This window comes from Silene latifolia, chromosome 11 (assembly GCF_048544455.1).
Source record: "Silene latifolia isolate original U9 population chromosome 11, ASM4854445v1, whole genome shotgun sequence".
Lineage (NCBI taxonomy): Eukaryota > Viridiplantae > Streptophyta > Magnoliopsida > Caryophyllales > Caryophyllaceae > Silene > Silene latifolia.
In genome coordinates this window covers 9,774,136-9,799,423 of record NC_133536.1, presented here as the reverse complement: position 1 = coordinate 9,799,423, position 25,288 = coordinate 9,774,136, and the positions used below count along the sequence as shown (strand labels likewise).

Sequence of the window (25,288 nt, the reverse complement as noted above, 5' to 3'; positions counted from 1 at the left end):
TTGTGCATGAAAATGAAATGTAAAGGGTGCCGTGTACACAAACTTAAAATATTGGATACCATGTGAAAAGTGGCAAAGTTAAAGAGTACCACGTGAATTTTCCATTGAATTATTCACGGTTTTTAAATTATGTGTTGAAAATTTTGAAAAACATAAACAATTCAATAAAATGGAGAAAGTAACAAATTCTCTTATAGGCTAGATATCTGGATTGTCTTATTTTGTACACAAAATCTCATTGAAGACGGGCGATATCCGTTACAACCTTGTGACGGATACCGTTTCCTCTCACAAAATATCCATTGAGAGGTGAGTGAGAAGCACATGGGGGGTGCCCCATCTTGTCCCCCCTCCCTTTTTGTGAGAGGTCTTAAGTGTGACGGGATTAGCCCGTCATAAGCAAGACTAACTGTATTTTGTAAGAACATTTATTCTATAATGTGTGTAAAAAACAATAACAAAAGAGCATTCATACATTTTCAACTGTCACAAATAAGTCTTTGTATTTGATGTTAAAGAAGACACATAAGCACTACTTACATTAGGAGGAAATTCAAACCTTTCACTTATTATACCCTACATCGGTGCCAATATAACCACTAAGTTAAAACATATTTCGAATCTGTTAAGTCTCTACGAATAACACAATATCTTATTTTTTGCAAGCATTATAGAGGATGATCTTTTAAAACGTGTGATATAAAACACTTTATTTAATTTATGGCTCACAAGCTCTTTTATTTTAAGATAATCGTATATAAAAACTCCTATGGCAAAGTTGTCACACGCAGACATGCAGGAGAAAAAGGATTACGCATCTGAGGTAGTACCTCAAACCTTGTAGTTTTTGAGCATATACACATTTTTTTCGAGTATATTACCATTTATAAATATAATTTTTGAGCAATATTATATTTTTTTAGTATAATGTTTTAGTAAATGTGCTCAAAAACTTTATACTAAAGCAGAACCCAAAAACTTTAAAATAAAACTCAGAAAACAAACAATAAGAGGTACTACCTCAAGATGTATAGTCTATGAACTGGACATGCAGTATCCAATGAACAACTTTTCACACGAGCCAAGTGGACAACTTTTTTCCCCTTCATTTGTGTCCAAGTAGCTTTGTTTTCTCATTAATTTTTCCTCCTAATTTTAGACAAACAATCAAGAGTTCAACTTCACCAACCTTCTTGATGGTTTTATGACTTTATTAGCATAATAGCATCGTGTGCAAACTATGTTTGGGTGACAATAACAATCGTAATAATGTTAATCCGTTTTATCTTGAAACCAACAAAAATAGTGTGTTTTAAGAACTCTTTTCGTCCCAGTTATATGTTTACACATACTTTATTTTCATCTCATAAAATAAAGGAAATGTAAATATATCACTCGGACAGAGTGAGTAGTTAATATTAGAAAGTTGACTTTTGATCTACACCTATACTAGTTTTATTCCCGTGCAAAAAATGCACGGGTTGTAATAGCAGACGTTATTATTAGATACATGAACATATAATTGAGTGTAACATATAATCGAGCGTGATTAAGTGTTCAATACTGTGACAATATAAATAGTCCAAATTTGGAGATTCGAATATTTGATAAATATTAGAGTTGAATATCAGATAATATATAATCGTATTTTATTAGAATTATATTAATGATATTTGACATGTTAGACCCATTGAGTGTACATAAATTGCAACATTTTATGTAATTGTCATATTTTAACTTATGTTTTAACATAAGTAACTAAAATAGGAAAAGGAATATGAATATGAATTGGGTTGGGAAGAGAGAATAATTAAATAGAATATAAAACATGGGAGGGCCCGCATGTAGAAACTCAACAGCCAATCAGAAGCCAAGAAAAAACCTGGCTTTTATACTATGTAGATTTGGAGCTTTGGAGGACAAATTCATTCTCTTCATCCAGAAACATGTCAAATGGTTAGATAAGGTAAAAAAAAAATGCATTAGGAATGACAAAAAAACTTATCCCATTTACAATTTGTATTGGTATTTGACACATTTTAAATTTAAGACATGACTTTATTCAGGGAGATATACGGTATTCACAGAGGGGTAAACATAAAATTTTCAATGGTTGGAGTTTGTAACAAATGACATTTTCTGTTCGTTTCATTTTCATATATATGTTTTAATTAAAATAGTCTTTAGCTATAACATCTACGAAAATGAAATGAAATGAAATGAAAAGACTCACGTAGGGAGTGAGTTAAAAAAACACCTATTATTATTATTATTATTATTATTATTATTATTTGTCTCTTCGTTTTGAGATGCTTCATACAATCATATATACATACTTGGTGGTCATTAATCTTGTCACTATTAGCAAAAAGACTTATGAAAGAAGAAGATATGAATAATCAGCTAGTCTTGTTTAAGACATTGTTAACATTTTTAAATGTTAACTCACATGAGCATATAGAACAAATCTTTTACCTTTTTCATTATATCTTGCTTTTGTCATATTGATCCCACATGATTATATTTAACCCCTTTTAAGTTTAAGACGAAATAAAAATTTATCATGAATAATATATACCATGTCTGATGTCTTGATTTAAAATGTAATGGAAAAGCATTGTAGTTTGAGATAAGATCATAAGATCACATCAATTTCACTTTTTGGGAGCTTGACTATTTAAAATCCTGCGTGTGTCGTTTATATGCGTAGCGATAATGACGTACTCCGTAGTTGAAATCAAAATACTCCCTCCAATTCGTTATATTGTTCCCATTTGCTTTTGGCACGATACTTAAGAAATACTATTAAAAATGAATAAAGGACATTGGTGGGGTTGATGTTAGGAGAAAGAGATGAATTAATAGGAGTTAAATAATGAGTTGTGGGGCCAAAACATTAAGAAAAGTAATAAAATAGGAATAAAAAAGTTGTGTGGGGTTTGATTATAGGAGAGAGAAATGAATAAAATAAGAGAAAAAAGTTACTAAAAAAGGAAAGGGGAACATTACTTGAATAATCCGTTTTGGGAAATAGGGAACATTATAGCGAATTGGAGGGAGTAACACTTTCATTGTTTTATGTGAATTTGTAGACCCATATTTTACTTTAGGCGTTTATAATAAGACTAATTAATTAAAGTATTAGTTTAATAGGATTATACATCATGTTGTACAAAAGTATTGTACATCAGGCCCATATAATACATGATTAACAATCTATAGCCCATTAAAAAAAATTAAAATTTTTACTTCCACAACGTAAAACTTAACATACTGTAGTTTTCTCTTTAGTAAAAGTCCCTCTTTCCTCCAAATTTGATCTTATATAATATTTCAATGTCTATAAACTCGTAAATAGTACGCACATGAATAATACGAGTTATTATTATATACAAAAAAAAACACGAGCTTAAAAATTCAAGTTAAAAAAAATACGAGCTATTATGAGAAGAATACGAGCTACTTTGAAAAGAACACGAGCTTGAACTAAATTGTAATGTATGGAAAAGATACGAGTTATTAAGAAAAGAGTATGAGTTATTATAAAAAGAATTCGAGTTAAATTTTATGTAATGTGCTTTCAAAAAAACACGACCATATAATGTTTCAGATGTTATCGTATTTCATAACTAAATGTCTATGAACTCATAAATTGTACGCACATGAAGAATACGAGCTATTTTTTTTAAAAAAAAATGAGTTAATAAGAATACGAGCTATTATGAGAAGAATGTGAGTTATTATAAAAAGAACGCGAGTTTGAACTAAATTGTAATGTATGAAAAGAATACGAGTTATTAAGAAAAGAATATGAGTTATTATGAAAAGAATTCGAGCTTAAATTTATAGGAAATATAATTTTAAAAAAACACGACCTAATTCAAACATATTTGTAAGATGAGATTCCATTATTTATATAATCTAAATCCCGATAAAAACTCTATTGATTATTTCATGCTCCTTCAAAGTTTTTTTTTTTCCATTGATGATGATACCTTTTGATGTTTCATCTGCCGTTGAAGCTTCTCTCACCGTGATGGTAAAAATCAATTAAATTCATATTGATTCTGATTGAAGAATGGGAGATATAATAGTTGCTAAAATAATTTACAAGGAGAAGATTAGTTAACTACATAATGGAGAAGATGGAGATCAAAATATAGAAGCAGTTAGAGAGAGAAGATGAGTTGAATTGAATTACGTAGTCTTTGTTTTAGGGTTAGCATATAAAAGTAGTTGAGGAAGACTAAAATAACTTTGGATGTACAATGCTATTGTATATCCAGTTGTATAGTCCATAAACTGGTGAGTCTATTAAGGTATATAACTATTGATTCAGTTCCAAGACTATACCACAGGATGTACAATGCTATTGTACATCCAAGGGTAATTTAGTACTTTTCAATTACTTTTGACAAAACAAAAAAAAAGAAGCAAGAGCAACGTAATCGTAATCCCCTTCTTTCTCTAACTGCTTCCACAATTTTCTAACTCCTCCCCATCTTTCCTCATCTCCAGTAAATGATCTTCTCCCTAAAATTGTTATATCAACCATTATATCTCTCTTCCTTCAATCAAAATCGGTAAGGATTTAATAAATTTTTATCATCAATGGCGGATGAAGCTTCGATGGCGGATGAAACTTCAATTGTATCGTCATCAATGGAACATGGAACTCCGAAGGAGCGTGGAACTTTAATGGAAACTGAAACATGTACCTCTGATTCAATGGTGTTGGAAAGACAAATAGACATTACGTCTCCCTGTCAAGGTAAATTTTTAAGCTCGTATTCTTTGTATAAAAGCTCGTATTTTTAAGCGATTAATTTGTGTTCTTGTATTGTTTTTACAATAGCTCGTATTCTTATCTTAGTAAGTCGTATTCTTATGTGCTTGTTTTTTTAAGCTCGTGTACTTTTAGTAATAGCTCGTATTTTTAAGCGATTAATATGTTATCAAACTTTAGCGTCTTACAAGCCTGGTTTAATACGTTAAGCTCGATAAGTGTCTCAATTAGCTCGTGTTCTCGTATTATTTTAACATTAGCTCGTATTCTTATTACGATAGCTTGTATTCTTATGTGCTTGTATTTTAAGCTCGTGTTCTATTTATAAAAGCTCATAATTTTAACCGCTTAATTTGTGTTCTCGTATTATTTTAACCTTAGCTCGTATTTTTATTACAATAGCTCGTATTCTTATGTGCTTGTATTTTAAGCTCGTGTTCTATTTATAAAAGCTCGTATTTTTAAGCGTTTAGTTTGTGTTCTCGCATTATTTAACATTAGCTCGTATTCGTATTACAATAGCTCGTATTCTTATGTGCTTGTATTTTTAGCTCGTGTTCTATTTATAAAAGCTCGTATTCTCCATCTAATCAGCTTGCATCGATAATTCGACGTGTAAATCAGGAATATATTATTACTAACCCAATCTATACTACACTTTAATTAAACATCAGAAACTCGGTAATTATCCAACTTAACTAACTTAACTAACTTGGCTGAGACTTAAATAATTGCTCAAACGTTGATTCTTTGAACTCAACTTGATCATAAAACAAAGGTCATTTTCTTAGCAAATCAACCATCGGAAGAATTTGTCTGCCTTATCCTTACTAATTAAGCTTTTCAAGCACCTGTAAATTAGGGTCAAAATCATAGTATTTTAAGCTCGAGAAGTGTTTCAATTAGCTCGTGTTCTCGTATTTTTTTTACATTAGCTCGTATTCTTGGTTACAATAGCTCGTATTCGTAAGTGATGGTATTTTAAAGCTTCCGTTCTTTTAGTAATAGCTCGTATTTTTAAGCGCTTAAATTGTGTTCTCGTATTATTTTTAGCAAATCTGGTTTAATATTTGTAGCATGGGTTGAATGTGTATTTGATATGCTTCTAGGTACCAAAGATGCATGGGTTGAAGCTGAACAATCAGAATTGATTGGACTTAAAGTTGATTCAGAGAACGATGCTTATGAAGCTTATCGTAGATATTCATTTATTAAGTGCTTTGGTACCGGAATTTCTAATTTGAGGAAAATTATCAAAGGTGATGTTATTGGGAGAGAGTTTTATTGTTGTAAACAGGGTACTAAGGCCAAGAAGGGAGTTGTGGGTAAAAAGTATACAAAGTTGGATCGGAGGACTCATTGTAAGGCAATGGTGTATTTTAAAATTATTGATGGTAAATATGAGTGTGTACGACATGATATGATTCATAATCATGAGTTTTGTCATCCTAATGAAGTTCACCATTTAAGACGTCACAGAAAGGTGGTACGAAAATGGTGAAGAACGGGTGCTGCTCGTAATACTTTGTTTTCACAAAACATGGGGTGTTTTATTCGACTGTTTCTGTTTCGACTTGAGGGATTGTTTATCGTGTGATGAATTAAGTATGATGGGTGTTATTATGATTTATAATCTAATAAAAAAAATAACAGGCAAATGATCAAATAGTCTGGGAACTGAAATAACAAAATTAGGTTTCGAACAAAATCAAATCGTAAAAACGCAAAATATTGGAATTAAATAGGAAATAAACGAAATTCGATAATAGACATAAATCACAAAATTAGGGTTATGATTGGGGTTGAAGTTTACCTCAAAGTAGTACTGTTCGATGCATTTTTTCTTCTTGATACCGATGTAAATTGCTTCTCAGTCACCGAAACATTGTTCGATGCATTTTTTCTCCTCGATGATGTTGCCAATTGCTTCCCTTCAACCATTTTAGAATTAAAATTAGGGGAAAGGGAGGTTTGTTATGAGTGTCGTTCAACAGAGAGTTCAAGAAAGAAGGGTTTAAAGCTGTTGATGATAAATAGATTTTTTTTTGTTTTAATTTCTATTGGGCTATAGATAGTTAATATATATTATATGGGCCTGATGTACCATGCTTCCTGTACAACAGGATGTATGATCTTATTTGTGCCATTGATTAGTCATTTCTTATATATACTCTCTCTTGTTATTCATATTCAATAATTGAACTAAATATATCTCATATATTTTCAATTAATGTTATGATGAATCCAAAAAGTGTGACAGAGTAATTATTATCACAAGCACAATTTTATCATAAGCAAAAGTTTAGTTGTCAATGACAATTATCCATTTAGGTAAGACCCTTCTCAAAATTAAAATTATCTGAATTCAACTTATAATGAATAACAAAAAACATATTGAAATGAATTAAACTAGACTGAAAATATGTGAAGTTTGAAAAAACAGAATTAAAAGTTGTTGTAATGTTAAAAGTCATGCCAAATAATAACTTTTTTTTTCCTAATAAATTTAAAACTTTTCTCATAAAAGTATACTTCCATATTACTATTGGTCTTCCCTTGTAACACTAAACTAGTTTTAAACCCGTGCAAAATTGCACGGGTTTGTATTTAGGACGGTATGAATGTTTTTTGATGAATATTTTATTTTCACAATTCTATTGTAATTATCTAATAGTTCTATATCAATGATCTACATGTTTAATGTAGATCAGTGATCTAACTGGAAATGAACATTCTCCACGTAAATAGGATGCGTTAAAACCACAACTACCGGGTGAATGTTCATTTCCAATTACAGACGGATTAACATCAGTAAGAGTTTTACCATATTCGGCACATAGATCTCTCACTAAGCGCTCAACAACATCGTACTATCTAGTTTTAAAAATTATTTAAGTTATTTAATTTATTCACATTGTTTGTAATAATTAATTTCATTAATTTCTGTAATATATTCCCATTATATGTAATTCATTCCCGTAATTAAATGTAATTTATTCTCGTAATTATATAATTTTATTATTAATTATGTAATTTTATTAATAATTATGTAATTCATTCCGATTATATGTAATTTATTCATTTATTCCAATTTGTAATTCATTCCGATTATATGCTATTAATTTCATTTTTCCGATTGTATGTAATTATTTCATAAATTTTTTTTAAGACGAAAATTGTCGCATGGTTGTATTGGCAAACGATTTGAAGAAATAAATTCTTTGCACACCAACGGGACCCACCATAACCTGAATTTCCAAAAAAAAAAAGTTGTAAAAATGATGTGGCGCATTCTCCATTCAGCATTGTCTTCTGAATTAATAAAGATAAGATTCTGTAACCGCTAAACCTTGGTACCATACCACTATAATAGAGTCGAGACCTCGGTACCACTATAATAGAATCCAGATAGAATAAGGAAAATAAGACAACTCCTATTCTTTTCCTAAAACCGAACTCCATATTATTAAATAACAAAGTTTGGAGTGAGCCTAACCATAATTGATTGTTTGAATTCTAAACTAGTTAGTAAATCCTAATACTTCTTAAATTTCCTAGCTTACCATAAAACCAACCTTAAATACCCTGCCATAAGCGATTAAGCGCCATTGCTTACATACTCAACCGAAGGAACAACTTAATTCTTTGCAAACAAATTCAATGCCGACCGAAACCTTATCAGTCGATAATCGACAACACCATCTATGGAGCTCGCTTCCCGACGACATCATCTTCGACCTTTTCTCCCGCCTTGGTCTCCCTCGTGAAGCGGTCATTACTGTTTCCACTACAAAATTCATCATCAAACAAATACTCAAACCTACCTACAATATTTACGAGTTTTGGACCGCTCTTGATAACTTCTTCACCGTATTCATTCCACCCCTTATCAATACCTTTTGTCTCAATCTTCACACTGATCACTATGACGAACCTCGTTGCTGGCCTATCATTGATGCATGGGCTCGTCGATTAAGTACTTATAACATCCAACACTTCACGGCTAATAAGTTTTGTCGCTATCGATCTGATGATCACGTGTACCCAATAAGCATTTTTCGAATGCATTCGCTGGTATCACTTGAACTGAATTTGTGTCCTCATATCGCTTTGAATGCTCCTCGTTACATTAATCTTCCAAACCTCAAGAAACTTATTCTATATTCGATTAATTATCGATCTTTGAAAGCGCTATTAAGTTGTTGCCCGTCGCTCGAATACTTGTTTTTGTCTGTTAACGAGCCTAAGTATCGTTTGGTATCGCTTACAAGCAAGAAATTAAAGCGATTATGTATAACCCTAGAAGGGCCGGATATCCATGACGTTGTCATCGATGCTCCAATATTGGAGAAATTGGATTATTCTTCTAAGTCCATATTATCAATGCCGATGTTAGATAAGATCTCGAACGTCAAGTCGCTTGAACTCCGAGTATGTTCGACAAATCTCGGCCGTAATCTTATATTTAAGAGGACTTTTATCTTTCCTAACTTGACTCGTCTTCAATTAACTATGTGTTCGCCTGAAATATTTAAAGCGATAGGTTTAATGGTACATTGTCCAAAATTAGATGTTTTTGTGTTACGTGTTATTAACCCTAACAAGATGGTTTGGAATCAAGAAGCTGTATTTGTGCCCGTTGAGCATGTGAAGCGCATCGAGTTGCATACGGGTACGCTTTTCAATCAATTTGGCGAAGAAATGTTGAATCTTGTGACGTTGTTGCTAAGAAGTGCCAAGGTTTTGGAGAAGCTCATTCTAATGGCATGTGGCTCTCTTAGTAATTATACGCACTTGGCCAAAAATAAGTTTTACCGAGCTTTATATGAGTGTGTCGAGGCTACGTCCCGATGTCAAGTCAAATTCTTAGGAGCATATAAACGGACTTAGATATTTGATAGAATTGTATTTTTGTTTATCTATTTGTCAAGTTTCCCGTGTTTGATTCCGCTTAGAGGTGTCTTTAGTGTAATTTTTGATTTCTCGATGACAATTATTGAAAGAGAAGTTCTCAAGGATCAAATTTTTAGTTTGAAGATTACTTTTGTTTCCATTGCTCTTAGATCAAGCCTGCAATAAAATATGAAAGCCGTTGTGCAGGACAATGGCTTCTTCGCAATTTCTAGATAAGCCGCACTGTTTGAGACAACGGCTTTGGAGGATACCCGCAATTTTTTTTTTAAAAGATGACGTAGACCCATTAGACATAAATAGTTTCAATTCACACCATTTCGTTAAATACTTTAAAGAAAGTAACACCAAAATGGAAAAAAATTCAAACATCAGAGTATTTTATAATTTTGAAGTACCGAGTATAACTTAGAAGTTTTTGCTTAAATGGGGTTGAAACCCAAACTATTTAACAAAATAGTGTCGGTTTCAAACTATTTACGAAAAATGGGTCCACGTCATCATTTTTGGATTTCCTTTTTTTTTTGAAATTTTTAGCTAGTCGCTATCCGGGACAGCGACAAGTTGTTTACCAGTATAAGGTACTCGACAAGCTACTTTCATCACCTCCGTTCTCCTTGCTCAGACCACCAAATAACGAAATATCACCTTCATTCTCTTCTTCTACCTTCCCTTATCATATACAAATATTTGTTTGAGTTGTTAGCTCCATGATTTGCGAAAAAAAAGACCCGCAATATCGCCGTTCACTAACGATTTCGGTTTCGCGGGAATCCATTTATATTATGTTAAATGATTATTGGTATCGTATGAACTCGGTTTTTTGTAATTAAATGGTGGAATGGATTGAATGACGAAGAAGGTGATTGTATTTGGGGAATAAGGAAGCCATTGAAGAGTTGTGTGTATGGAGATGGGCAGATGGCTGCACTCTAGTTCGTGGGCATAACAGGAAAGAAGTGTAAATGCCGCCAAATATTTTGTATTCTTCAACACTGAATTGATTGATCTGATCTAAAGCTTAGTACAATCTCAATTTTTTGTTCTTAACACAGAATAAAATCAGAAATTGATTACGTACAAAACGAGTTCACACGATACCAATAATCACTGAGATGATATAAATGGATGCCGCGAAACCGAAATCGTTAAGTGAACGGCGATATTGCGGGCCTTTTTTCCGCAAATCATGGAGCTAACAACTCAAACAGATATCTGTATATGATAAGGGAAGTGAGAAGAAGAGAATGAAGGTGATATTTCGTTATTTGGTGGTCTGAGCAAGGAGAACGGAGGCGATGAAAGTAGCTTGTCGAGTACCTTATTATGGTAAACACCTTGTCGCTGTCCGGGATAGCGACTAGTTAAAAATTTCAAAAAAAAAAAAGGAAATCCAAAAATGATGACGTGGACCCATTTTTCGTAAATAGTTTGAAACCGACACTATTTTGTTAAATAGTTTGGGTTTCAACCCCATTTAAGCAAAAACTTCTATAACTTAACGGCACTAGGACTTAGGACTTAGGAGTTAGGAGCCTGACGAGACTCCCTCTAAAATATGCACATGGGCCTCAAAATATTAAGGACGGCCCTGAAATCTACCTTACGCTACAAGTAAAGTATACGTGTATTCATATGATTACGACATCAGTATTCAATACAATCAATCAATCTATATCTATCTATCTATATTAATAAAGGAAACTTTTTTCGAGCGATATTAGAGTCTCCAATATTGGCAAAACACTTCAAAATAATAATTAATGCTAAATAATGCCTATTTAAATAGGTTGTTAGATTAGATAATATTTGAAAGTAGATATAATTATATAACAAAGTTAAGATAATATTTGAACGTAGAGATAAGTATATAACAAAGTTTGACCATTTATTTATTTAGAGATTTAGTGTTATTGTAGTACATCTAGAATTCTTTCTACTAAAACACATCTTCTAACGTGATTAAAGATGTAGCTAAGAGGCTAAGACAAGGTAGTATTTTGGTTGGATTTGTCTATCTACCTAAATTCTCTATAAAAGATGAAAACTTATTTGCTACATCATACTTTCTTTCCAATTTATTATTTTGTTACTTATACCGTATACTTATGTTGTTGCATGAGATTTTGCATTTTCTTACGCGACTTTGTTGAATAATAATTATTAGATTTACTGCTTAATGCTTTGCTTTAGTATTTAATAGATTGTTCACTAATACTATTTTTTTTTATCCCATGTATGTTTTTTTTACAGATCATGTATACTAGCTGAAAAGCCCGTGCAATGCACGGGGCTCCAATTAGTATCATCTATAACAATATATATTTAAATTGATAAAAAAAGTCCAACTATTCTGAACCCGAGATGAAACAAAATTTTGGAGTTGATATAGTTGATTAGTGGTGAATTATAAGTACTTCTTAGCATAAAACTTGTGTCATTCGTTACTAATAATCTTAAGTTAAATAACATCAAGTAAAATAGCTGTAATATGTAGTTAGCGTATCTGTTATTATATACACCACCGGTTTTAAAATTATTATAAAACACTATTCTCATAAATTCGGTATAGTTCCTCAAAATGAATCCTTAATAACTAAAACATAACTTTATGAGATTCTCAAATTAGATTAACCTACCCCAATTACTAATATATCCTAAACTTGCTCTAATCATACGACGGAAAAGCTTAACAATGGCGCTACGTAAAATACTTCATTTATGAAATTGAAGGTTCATTTCTTCTATCTCAACGATCAAGATTTCATCTAAAGTCGATCAAACGGTCCAAATTGTAAACCGAAAAATAAAGGAAAAGGCATTGGAAAGAGAAGTGTAATATTATATTTTCTTGTGAGAGGAAATGGACTCTTCATTTCTTTTAGGAAATGGGGAGGATCTAAACTCCTTATTTATATATTTAGTGGGTTTGTAAAAAATGTTAGATCTCTAAACAAACCATTTTTGTTTGATCTATAATTAACATTAAATGCCACTATAAATCTCATGCAAACAATATTTCTCGTGCGGTCTGGTACATTTATTCACTACCATCAATGTAGAACTTTAATCCATCAAGTGATGCTTTTTCTTGACGCGGCTACGTAAAGCTGACCGTGACTAAAAACTGGCTTCGGTAGATAAACTCCAACATGATTAAGTGATTGTCCCTGACTCTTATTTATGGCCATTGCTTTTTTGGCCTTAATGGATATTGTCTCCGCTTAAGCATAAAAGGATCTTTGTATCTGAGGCCATCATTATCATCGGGATCATTATCTTTTGGTCGACTTTGGATTCCGTAATTATTTTCCCTTCTGTTGCTCACTATTGTCTCGAGTTTTAGCTCTCTTAGACTTCCGATATATTCCTCAGGTATCTTAATCCACTCGGTCCTACCTCATTATCTTCTGCCTTTGCTTCAAAATGGTCTTCATGCTCGTCTCCTTCCTTCACCGCCCCGCATGCTATTTCTCAATGTATAAATATTTTATTCATTCTATATATATAATCTTCTTATTAATGATTTCAACAATGTCTTGTCGCGATCCTTTAGAGATTACCGGAAGGACTTAGCGAAAATTGCTCCTAAGCAGTACAACTTTCCCTTCAATGACTCCGCTTGTGGATCCATGAATGTCATTACATTCCTCATCGTTCAGTCTAATGGTTCAAAAGCAAATCTATTATCCATAGGAGCCTCGTCCCATATATTTAATGATGTTATATATGCGTATGTCGTATGAGTTCTCGAGTTGGTTTTTTTTTTTTTGAAATGTTAGATGTTGAGTTCTCAAATAAGTCAATAGGTATCTCAAACGTACCTTGGGCAATCCTTCTTCAAATAAAAGCAGTTTGGCAAATCTGCAATATCTGAGATTTCAGAGTACCAAACAATATGGTATGTACTTAATTATCGTATGTTGAATAAATTACGTGAACCAAAATAACTTAGAGATTAAAGTCTCTATCTCATTGTAATTGTAGGACACGTGCACTTACTCAACAATGAACCTCAATCTATCTATACTTCAATTAGTACATTTTGTCGTAATTAACCACTTCATTTTTTGGGAAATATGTTTCTGTGTAGTTCTTCACAATGAACTAATATAACCCAAACATGTAGAAGAAGTCAAGATAATCTACCAAAACCTTAAATTAAGTACACACAGAATACTACTTTTGCTACTTGTTTCTAATTTATGTACCGCCTTATAAAGAAGAAAGACTTGAATTGTTCATTTGACGTTGCATGACCATGAACTTAATCTTAGAATGTGAAGGCCATCACAATTTTCTACCTCATATGTTAATTAATTGTTTTACGTAGTTAGTTTTGTGGCTTTAACGTTTAAAGTTGAAACGATATTATTTCAAATAACAAATTATCACTTGCGCACATTGTAAAACTATATAAGGAAAGACCTTAATGTCTTATTATGAAAAGTGTTGTTTTGTAAAAGTTATTTTAATAAGAGTTTTTAGGTAAATAATCATTTGTTTTACAAAAAAAGCTTATGTAAAATGGTTTTATATAAAAATTGTTGGAACAAATAAACACATTAACCAACTACATGTGAAAAAATTAGTACAAAGAGAAATGTCTTTAGGATTATTATATTCGTAATTTACTACAATACGATTATACTCCCTCAATTTTGTTTTATCATCCTATTTTTCATTTTGGAAAGGATTTAAGAAATAGAATCGTGGTAAATTACAATTCTACCGCACAATTAAGAAGAATGAGGCTAATGTCATTTTGATAGAGTGAGTGATAGTTAAAAGATTATGGGTAACAATGCTAATGTTGGTGGTACACTACTCCATCCATTACCATATTATAATTAGACATAGGACAATTAATTTGGATTTTTTTTTAAAAAAAATAGTAGAATAAAAGTGGGATGGAGGGGTAAAAAAAAATTGTGTTTGGCCCGTTCCCGTCCCGGTCAATTGTTTGCCTATTTCATTTTTGTGTGTCGGAATCATTTATTTACCTTTTCATGTTTGGATTGTTTCCAATGGTTAATTTGATCTTTCTAACTTATTATTGTCCACTTGTCATCCAATAACAACCACCATAAATGATTCCCTCCTTTCTTTTGGTATTTGTGTCAAAATGAAAGATAAACAAATGATAGGAACAGAGAAAATACATATCAACATATATCGATAAATAAATTGATATACTATCAAAACTGTATTGAATATTCTTATTTTTTTTTAATAAATTTTGTAATAAATCTTCAACAACGTTCAACAAATCAATCTTTAAACTTTAAACAATTCAACCTAGTTAAGATGTTCCGCAGTTAGTCTCTCTTAAGACAGATGTATCTGTCCTAACTTTAAAACGGGTCAAATATCATTCCACTCGTGCATATATAAGACAATTTGTGGCTTTTTCCTATGCATTCTTCTTTTGGCTTATTCGTAATAGTTGACCCGTCTTACATTTAAGACAAATATATCCGTCTTAAATAAGAATTTATGGATGATCCGTTGCGAGAAAAATAATTGAGGAGTCACATAAAATTACTTGACGAAGGCATTCATATGAATATGAACCTATAATACACTAAATTAAAGCGTAGTAATAATTTGATGAATGTAATTTGTCAAGTGATAAATATGTTTGTAGTGTTGGGCTTTTTATGATGCTGATGATGCTGATTATTGTTTTTAATATTTAGTTTTATTATCAGCTACTCATGGAGTCATGGAGTCATGAAGAAGATAATTCTCATTTAACATCCTCCAACAAAAGCTTATAGAAATTAGTTGAGCTTGTGTAGAACATGATTATTATTAAAAATTGAATTTAATAAATCTACTTATATTAGGCTAATTTACTATTTTTTTAAAATTTTAAGAAATCTACCTTTATTAGGATAAATTTTTTTCGAAATCTACTCTTATTAGGAATTCTTAAAAAGTTGGACTCTCTAATATTGCTCGAAAAGATCCTGCTTTATATATATGTATGTATTGATTCTTCAATAGTATTGCATGTAGATGGAGATAACATTAGGTTAGATTTACTAAAGTATGCACCCGTCATCATATTTACATAAGGTATTGACGTATTGTGTTTTTTCAGGCTTGATTTGTGAAATATATTAATGGCCAAATTCTTCTAACCTTCCGATCTGAGATTTGTTTTTATCACTTATCGTCTACTTATAAATTTCATATGCATTAGATTATCAATCAGTCCATCTCTCTTAAGACGGATATATCCGTCTTAAGAATAAAATAGGTTAAGTAATAATACACCGCTTATGTGGATAAGACAAATATATTATTATGCAAGTAACTCCAGATATATCCCTTTACATTACCGTGCATCCTTATGATTTTTCCATTAAATATATTTTATAAATGAATTTAAATTACTTACTTCAGAATTTGATTATTTGAGTACATAAAAGACAGTTTCATGAACTTTGTTGTGGTTTCTACTCCCAAATGACTACGTACGTGAACCTTTCTCCATAGCAACTCTATATGGGACCAAATGAGACGACGCCATACGTTCAAAAGTTTATATGATCCAAAGTTCTATCATCAAAAGAAATTGGCTAACGTTTGAATGTTATCAGAAGGTTATCAAAATTCCGGAGATGATGCAGTTCGAGAATTGGTTTTACGGTAGAATAAGTGAATAATCAATTATCCCTTTATCATGTATATCCTTCGCTTTAAAAAAATTGACTGCTACCAAATCAAAAAGCTTGATCATGCTTCAATAAATACCTGCGTTTCTAAGATTTTAGATTTTTGTAAAAAATATACATCTTTGACATAATTTAATTTAATTAGTCATCTGAGTGCATTATTAAAAATACCATTAATTACACAATTGAAAATGACAAGTACTAAAGTACCTAATCTCTAACTCTAATTAGAGTTCTAGGAGGGCGCGGTCATGCATGTATAACCAGACAAGTTCTACTATAATTAAGTCATAAAAAGATTATAACAATGTGTTCGATAGAGTAAGAAAAAGAGTTAGTTCACTATTACCGTGTACATACTAAAAGGATATAATTGCATATCACACTTCCTTTTATATTTACTTGGTAGTCAACTTAAAATTATATACTTTTGTTTATTAGGTGTACAGTAACTTTGCTATTTTGTTTCTTTTAATTTAAGAGAGGTAGTTCTTATAATATTGGTAGTCGAAACTAAACATATACGAGTATATATGAATCTCTATTCATTGTATACTACGTAATTGGTTTCCTTAAACATATATTATACTCTTATGCACTTCTTATAAAATCAAAAATTTGAATGAGGTGCTTAGCATACCACAAATTCTTAAGAGGAACGGTCTCTCATTAATGTTAGTGAGAGACCTATCGCATAATAGGTAGTTACCATTTATATTTAGTTTTTATATATTTTTTTTAATTAGTTCTTAGTTATTTATTGGTTGTCTCTAATTAATGTAGTGAGAAACACTCTCTCACGAGACTTACCGCTTCAAAAGACTGAATATTACAAGTGGCCCGTGCATCGCACGGGCATTAAATCTAGTATATATATAAAAGAGAGTTTTTTCGAGCGATCTGAGAGCGTCCACATCATCAAAAATCAATTTAGGAAAGTATAATTTTTGATGTAAAAAATAAAGTGGAAATGACGTAAAAGGATATGAAAATTATTTAATATTATAGAATAAAGGGGTAAAAAATGGAAAATAAGTCATTTCAGGTACCTGGTTTCTCAAATGCTATCTGAGGTAGCATTTCATTTCAGGTACCTTATTTCACCAAATAAGCTACTTGCCAAACACTTGCAAAAAAATCAGGTAGCTGAAATTTTGGTCAAATAAGCTACTTTGGTCAAATAAGCTACCTGAAGTGTCGTGCCAAACGGAGCCTAAATATCCATTTTCATATTAAAACAGGTTAAATAACAGCTCACCAATAGATAGGACAACCTTTTCCTAATTCCTAGACATTTTATTTTCTCTCTCGTATAATCGAGTCTATCTTGTTTGACTCGTGTTTTAAGTTTACAAGAATTTGTGTTCTTATGGCTATGAGGCTATCTAAAGACATGCATATCCTCTTTGGATTGTTTTATGTTCAAAGAGAATTGGATGAAGAGGCATCAGGCATAGTTACATACTTACACTAGTCAACAAGGGCATACACAATTCTGCAAGTGTTCTTGTTAATTCAACATGGCTATGCATTCTTTGTTTTATGGCCTCTAAAGACACATACATGCTCTCAAGGCTACAATATCTTCTTGTGATTGTTGGTTGTGGCCATGGCTATAAAGTTCCATAGCTATTCAGAGAATCGACTCGATTTGCGTTTGAAAAAAGATTTGGGACTTTTATTGTATTGCTTGTTATGTACTCCGTATGTTGGTAGGAGGATGTACTTCGAAAGAGTTGGGACAAACACATGCCTAAGCAAAAATTAACACCTAATTAGCTTTTCTAATACATTGCATATCCCTTATTTAAAGGTTTATTACTTTATGTAAAAACTCGGCTACGACTCTGAAACTCTCTTCACCCTCCTTAGGCATTTCACTTTTATTTAGTGTGCATCGAGCTCCTTCTTCTAGTTCTTCTATATGCTTGTATACTTTTATTATTGGTAACTCATTGAGCGTTGACTCATTAACATCATCTCGGGTTACTTCTACTCTTATAAATTTTAGATCATCTCTTATCTGCAAGTAGAATCGAGAGACTCTCTGAAAGTCCCGAAGAATTTGTTCGTTATCTTTTTCACTTTCATAGAACAAGACGATAAAGTTCAAATTCGAAGTCCTCTCGAATTCCGCCAACTGTTCCAATGACATAACTTCAACCAAATCTTTCGTGTTGTATGTTTCTCCATTCGCCAAATATATAGGTACTACAGGATGAAATACAACCCATTTGTCAACAGGTTGAGAAGAATTTCGCAACACTTAAATATAATCTCTCTCTTCAGAATCATCTCCCATGGAAGTTTTTAACTGCCAATAGTACTTGATCGATCTGTCAGGGAAAGCATAAAAACCAAAACCTACTAACAACATTGAATGATTGTTGGCATTTTTAGCCTTTTGCATTAGATACGGATCAACCAGTCCCCCGTTATAACAACTGAAAAGTGACGGCGGACAATTTAAAGAAACTACAACTGGTTGCCTTATCAGATAGCTTTTTATAGCAGCATCGCAATTTGGAACTGTCTCCCATTCGTCAATTTGGTAACGATGGCCATTTTCCGCTTTCCCCTTAACTAATTCAGCATTTAAATCAATAGGCATCACGGAATCCTCAACAATTCCTTCTTTTACAATCCACTCAAAAGCCATCGGGGCCGTGTATCCTTTGCTATTAATATCGTGACAATTTTTTATCACTTCTATTGCCGACAATTTGGGAATATTAGCACCAGTTTTCAAGTTGATAACTGCACGAGTCGCTTCCGAAACCGTGAAGCCATAGCATACACAATTTTCCCCTTGATGTACCATATGATTAGGACATAGGGCACTTTCACTATAGACAGAACAAGGCCAAGAAAATTCGTCAACACGGGTTGCGCCGGATGTATCTATTAGATAGTTTAACGTCCTATTACTTGCCATTCTCTTACGTAGCTACCTTTATGTGAGACGTCCGCCTCAATAGAAAAAAAATAAGAGAGACGGAATATTTTGACGAATTGTATTGTATAATTTTTATTTATTAATCACAAGCTAGTTATTTATACAAGAATTATGAGATATAGAAGATATAAAATACAGAAAGACTAGAGTTTTAGAGGATCTCAAAAATATACTCTGTATATTACTTGGAAATCAAGTGTAATAATATAATAATAACGTTATAGAAAGAATAATAGGAAAATATCCTTAATAAATTGAAAAGATATGTTCACACTTCACAGTTGTCTTTTTGGAGACAATAGGAAAGGTTTTATCACATATCACGGATAGTGATAGGGCGTCACCGGGTGACGCCCAAATTAGGTGCCACCCTCTCACAACCATTTTTAATTGAAGGGGTCCCCACTCACCCCATGTGAGAGGGTGGCGCCCAAATTGGTGTCACCCACTGGCGCCCTTTCATTTTTCGTCACAACAATGGGGTTGAAACTTGAAAGCCACATTAACCCTGGAAAAAGTGTTGGTTTGAATGGATTTATAACTCCGTTGTAAATTATTTTTGTTTACAACGGTCATAAACAAGAATTTATGATTACTAATAAATGATTAAATAATGATAAATTGTGTCGTTTTTATGTAATGAGACTGTCTCTCAGTGCAAAATCGTCTCATGCAATAGTTACTATCCACGTATAAGATGCATTGATCAAAAGTCAAGAAGGAATAAGTCGCAGCGCAAAAACAGAAAAAAAAAAAAAAGTTCAGATAATAGACTAATAAGTAATGAACTGTACTTGGTTCTTACTGAAATTGTAAAATACAAATTTGAAAACAAAAATTAAATTTATAATCTTAGAAATTTGTGAAATTTCTAGTATCAAATGATCCAGAAAAGTAAGGATCCCATTCATGTTCCACCAATTTTCCAAGCCATCTATACTTCCAAGATTGCGTCTCATCATACTCGAAACTGTCACTTTTTCCTGCCTTCATATCGTCTTTGATCCTCTCTACTCTGTGGAGCACCCCTTTTATCGTTTCATCAAACGCGTCTTCTACTGTCTCAAGTCTGCACCTTGGATCAGCATATTACATATACTATCTTTGGTATTAACTTTATGATTTGTTCCCTCATTTCGACAACTTTCTGTGGCGGTATATTCTCCAACACGGTTTGTATGCTTACTTTTCCGTCTCTTATGTCATACATAGAGATAAATACCGAGTATTTGGTGAAGTCGTGAGGGAAATGCCATAAATATTGTATGTAAGCTGAACCTGGATGGAAGAAAACAGGAATGCAACCTGCAAGAATCGAGTCGAATGTTGATCTCCTAGTGTATGAATCCCCTGGAGGTTGCAAACAAAATTCAGCATTTTGGAATGTCTTCATTAATTCCGCCGGTTTATGGCACTTGTTTTTCCAATTATTGCAGTGTATCATCATACATTTTCTTGACTTTTCGCATTGGTTTATCAACTGGTTCCTGATTGAGTCGGGTCTGTCGGGTCCTGGAGGTCCGGCAAAGCAAAACAAGTTCTTTCTTTTCTGTCTTCTCATCCGGTTTTGCCATTCAAACACTTCATCGTCATTTCCCGGGTGAAAATAAGTTGGGTAAGGTATTCCGAAATCATTATTATTCCACGGTGATGACTCGATTACCAAACCCGTCATGTATAAATGTGTAATCTTAATTAAATAAGATTAAGAGTGTAATTGGGGTAGTGTAATTAATTCTATAGAGGTAATGGGGGCCATCAAAAAAAAAAAAAATCAACCAATAGAAATCCTTTAGAAAGCTCATCTTTTATACTATATAGATTACTTTCGTTTCCATTACTTTTAGGTCAAACCTGCGAAGAAATTTGAAAGCCATTATGTAGGACAGAAGCATGCGATAAAATATAAAAGCCGCTGTACAGCGACTTTGAGGTCAGCATTGAAATTTTCGTTTTTTTTCGCAATTTCTAAATAAGCCGCTGTTTGAGACAACGACTTTGGAAAAAACCCACAATTTTTTTAAAAAGATGACGTAGATCCATTAAACGTAAATAGTTTCAATCCGCACTGTTTCGTTAAATACTTTGAAAAACAACACCAAAATGAAAAAAATTCAAACATTGGAGTATTTTATAATTTTGAAGTACCGAGTATAACTTAATAGCATTAGGACTTAGGAGCAAGAGCATCTGCAAAGGTGAAAAATAGCTCCCCATATGTACCCTCTCTCCTCATATGGGTAACCTCACTAAGAGCATCTATAGTGGTAAGCCACAATCCCTTTTAGCTTAAGTTGTCATGTCAAAATTTCTAGCCATATTGCTTCAAAACTACATATTTCTCCAATGATAAGCTACAACCATCTTGTAGGTTGAAATTCCTGAATGGTCCCACATTAACCTAATTATCCAATAGAAAACAAGCTATTCAATTTCAAGCATGTAGCTTGTTGGAGCACGTGTTGTTCGTAAGCAGGTTATTTTTTTGTTGCTCCAATGGTAAGCATGTAGCTTGACAATTTACATAAATTGCAAGCAAGTCCCTCCACTATACCATTGGAGTTGCTCTAATGCACCAACCTTTCCATAATTTGAGGTCCACCATTTTTAGAGGAGCTTCCTAACAAAAAGTAAAGGGTAAATTGTGTTCCCTTTGGGAGGTTCCCAAAATTTTATGTGTAAATGGGGAACCTCACTATTGCATAAATGTAGTTATAAATTGGGGAGAGTAGACGGGAAAATTAGTGGAAAATGAGGTGGACGAATAAGAAAAAGAGAGATAAAATATGGGGAACCCCATTGTTGTAGATGCTCTGACGACTCTCCCTCTAAAATATGCAAGGCGGCCCTTCAGGATGTTTAGTGGGTCAAGTGACAAGGGCCTAAGTCTTGAAGGGGCCCATGAGGGCGGAATTAAAAGTCCGCTATATAGGCTATGACGTTGTTTGGTAAACAGTATATTATGTGAAATTAGTAGATTCCGGCGTAAATAGTAGATTGACCAATCAATCTACTAATTTTAAGTGTTTGGTTAATGGCATATTCAGATAGCATATTAGTCGGAATCTACTATTTTTGAATATGCTGTTAAGAGCAGCATATTGTAATAGCTTATTCATTTTATACGTGAAAATGGTAGATTTGTCCTATAATCTGCTAATTACCAAACACATTTTCTTAATTTTGCTAATTTAATTCGATGGTCAAACCTGCTGCTAAAATCTGTCAACCGTATTCTGCTAATGTTATCTGCTATTGTAAATTTGCTTCTGCCGTTTGCCAAACAGAGCCTATAGCTCGAGGCCTTTTGTCAAATAAATTTTACTACATGTAAAAACTAGAATATGGGAAGTAGTCTAGTGATTATGCATCTTACCAAGTAATAGGAGGTCGTGTGTTATTATATTCTTATTTTTTTGACGATAAAAAGGTTAAATTATAAGGTACATCTCTCCAATTTTTCAATCCAAAATCATTTCTTCTTCCAAATTTTTTAAGGTTTTTCAAGAATCAACCTCATATTTAAAAATTGGAAAAAAAAATGAAATTTAGTGTTCTTCAAATTAAAAATTTTGTGCGTATGTTGTTTCATTTATTAAATAGTATTAGTACTTGTATTTTAATAGAATCGGGAACTCATTTTACAATTTCACCTAGAGCCTCAAAATATTTAGAACCAACCCTGGAAATATGCACATGGCCCTCAAAATATCAAGGACGGCCCTAAAATCTACCTTACCCTACAAGTAAAGTATATGTATTTTCATATTATTAGGACATGAATACAATAAACTTTATGAGGTTATTTTCCTCCCTGTTTTCATAATCTGGGTTTATTGTATTCATGTCCCTACGCATAAAATTCTCTTAATTCATTTTTTTTTCAGTTACTCCCACGTCATTTATTTTTTAAATTTATACCGAAATTAATTACTCAGGTTATATTTTGAACCCAAAATTGGTTTCAGGCCATATTTTCGTCAAAATTCAAATTTTATGCGTTAAGTCATTAATTTTATGACAAGTTTGCCCTTCCTTTTTATTTTATCAAACATACTTCTCAGCTTGTTTTTTTTCCTCATTCTCATTCATTCTCTTCTATATCTTTCTCACTTATCTTTCCCAATTTAATTTGAAGATAGACCTCCTCATGCATCCTCAAGGTAAGTCTGCCCATTGTTTAATGTCAGTCAATTATAAGCATCACAAATCAATTCAGTTAATGCCAAGCAATTATAAAACCCAGAAATTAGGTTAACAATCAATTGAAAACATTACAAATCAATTTGACAACATTAGCAATCAATTGGAAATATAAATTAAAAACAATTTCCGAAAAATTAGATACAAGGAAAACTTACATAAATTACTAGTGTGATAGATGGGGGAATTATGATAGAATAATTCAAAATTAGGATTATTACAGAATTTTGGGGGAAATTTTAGGGAAATATTTAGATTAAAGAGAGAAATAAAGAAAGTAGATAAAAAAATCATCCCATAACTCAGAGTTATAAACGCGGGGGCAGAATCATCACTTCATACATTTTTTAACCTGAAATGATGTTGGGTGTAAAATATAATCTGAGCAATTAATTTAGGTGTAAATTTTTTTTTTAAAAAATTGACGAGGGAGTAATTGAAAAAAATGGATTAAGCGTGGGTGTAATAGATAATTTACTCCAATATCATGTACTTAGTAAATTAGTCATTGTGCACAGACCTGGCAAACTCTGAGCCGATCCAAATAACCGGATCAGATAACGCTGACCTAAGATCCGAAAGTGACCCAAAATTGCCTGATTCAATGTAACACCCCGATTTTCAACTAAATTAAAAATTACATTTACATTAAAAATCGCCAAAATACGGGGTTATTAAAATCAATATACAAAGTCTCTTCACAAAATGGTTCTTAATTATAAAAAATGATACGAAATAAAATAAAACATTTACAAGGTCTTTAATCAAAATCTCGACTTGAAAATCTTTTGAACCGAAACGGAAGTCACCTAAAAATAAACCGTCAAATGACGACACTACCTCAATATAAGCGGCCTCTAACAATTTAAATATTAAAACCAAAAGAAGGAAAACGAGAATTCTTTAGTTTAGCATTTCCAATGATAAAACTAATGAACTTATTTTGTCGTTACAAAATGGTTTGGCCAGAAGATAATTCAAGTGCTAGCAAGTAAGAAACTTTACTTTTTCGAGACTAAGAGATTAATAAAAAAAAAACGACTGACCATAAAATTTATGTGCACACCTCTGTATCCTGTGAGCTCAAAGAGTATCTAATGGCTCACTCTACCTCATACTACTACTAATGACATTTTTGTATACTCGGCTCGCCACTGCGGGTTGTGAGTCAAACTATAAACTTCTAAAGGCACTTTTGTATGCTCGGCTCCTCACTGCGGGTTGTGAGCTAAACTATAAGCCAAACTATAATTTTCTAAAAGCACTTTTACATGCCCGACTCGCCACTGCGGATTGTGAGCCAAACTATAATTCTCTAATCTTATAGCCTCGTGGTGTAAGATATCTAATCTTTTAACTACACGACAATGTTTAGTTATATACTCTTCTTGTGGGACTTGCTGACTTGTGCATGAAGCAATGAACTCATATAAATAAACTCATCTGCACAAGATATAAAAAAGGTAGGATGAAAATCTACCAAATGCATCATCTTCAACCGGTACCACCCCCTTGATGCCTTTAGCTATCCTATTAGCTGGGCCCTTCCGCCGCTGGGTTGGCACAAAGCCAACGTTGACGCGGCTCTTTCCCCCTCTTCTTGTTTAGCCAGTCTGGGGTGTGTCATTAGAGACTGTCACGGGTCCTGGGTTTTAGGTTGGTCTACTCGCATCTCTGGTCATGACCCTTTCCTTTGTGAGGTCCTTGCCATCCGAGAAGGGATTTTACGATCTAGTGTCCATGTGAATA

General features: G+C 32.6%; 4 protein-coding genes across 4 annotated transcripts; 2 read left to right on the top strand and 2 right to left on the bottom strand.

Moving 5' to 3' along the window:
* The first annotated feature begins 4,430 nt into the window (after nt 1–4,430).
* On the top strand, nt 4,431–7,534 carry LOC141612896 (uncharacterized). The gene is made up of 4 exons (XM_074431644.1): nt 4,431–4,771; nt 5,896–6,180; nt 6,661–6,755; nt 7,493–7,534. Exons 1-4 carry the CDS (start codon nt 4,612–4,614, stop codon nt 7,532–7,534), a joined length of 582 nt encoding a protein of 193 aa, XP_074287745.1. The 5' UTR covers nt 4,431–4,611.
* Nucleotides 7,535–8,446: 912 nt separating this feature from the next.
* On the top strand, nt 8,447–9,676 carry LOC141612895 (putative F-box/FBD/LRR-repeat protein At5g25850). The gene has a single exon (XM_074431643.1). The coding sequence runs from the start codon at nt 8,447–8,449 to the stop codon at nt 9,674–9,676; it is 1,230 nt and encodes a 409-aa protein (XP_074287744.1).
* An 8,970-nt stretch (nt 9,677–18,646) lies between these two features.
* Nucleotides 18,647–19,315, bottom strand: LOC141612894 (cysteine endopeptidase RepA-like). The gene has a single exon (XM_074431641.1). The coding sequence runs from the start codon at nt 19,313–19,315 to the stop codon at nt 18,647–18,649; it is 669 nt and encodes a 222-aa protein (XP_074287742.1).
* Nucleotides 19,316–20,188: 873 nt separating this feature from the next.
* On the bottom strand, nt 20,189–21,011 carry LOC141612690 (xyloglucan galactosyltransferase KATAMARI1 homolog). Its single transcript, XM_074431485.1, is given in 2 exon segments — nt 20,189–20,431; nt 20,433–21,011. Coding segments are annotated over 2 exon segments (822 nt in total).
* Between the last annotated feature and the right edge of the window lie 4,277 nt (nt 21,012–25,288).

Coding starts and splice junctions, on each gene's coding strand:
- LOC141612896 (XM_074431644.1), top strand. CDS start 4,612: ATGGCGGATGAAGCTTCGATGGCGGATGAAACTTCAATTGTATCGTCA. Junction 4,772..5,895: donor CATTACGTCTCCCTGTCAAG/GTAAATTTTTAA, acceptor ATATGCTTCTAG/GTACCAAAGATGCATGGGTT. Junction 6,756..7,492: donor TAAAATTAGGGGAAAGGGAG/GTTTGTTATGAG, acceptor TGTTTAATGTAG/ATCAGTGATCTAACTGGAAA.
- LOC141612895 (XM_074431643.1), top strand. CDS start 8,447: ATGCCGACCGAAACCTTATCAGTCGATAATCGACAACACCATCTATGG.
- LOC141612894 (XM_074431641.1), bottom strand. CDS start 19,315: ATGGCAAGTAATAGGACGTTAAACTATCTAATAGATACATCCGGCGCA.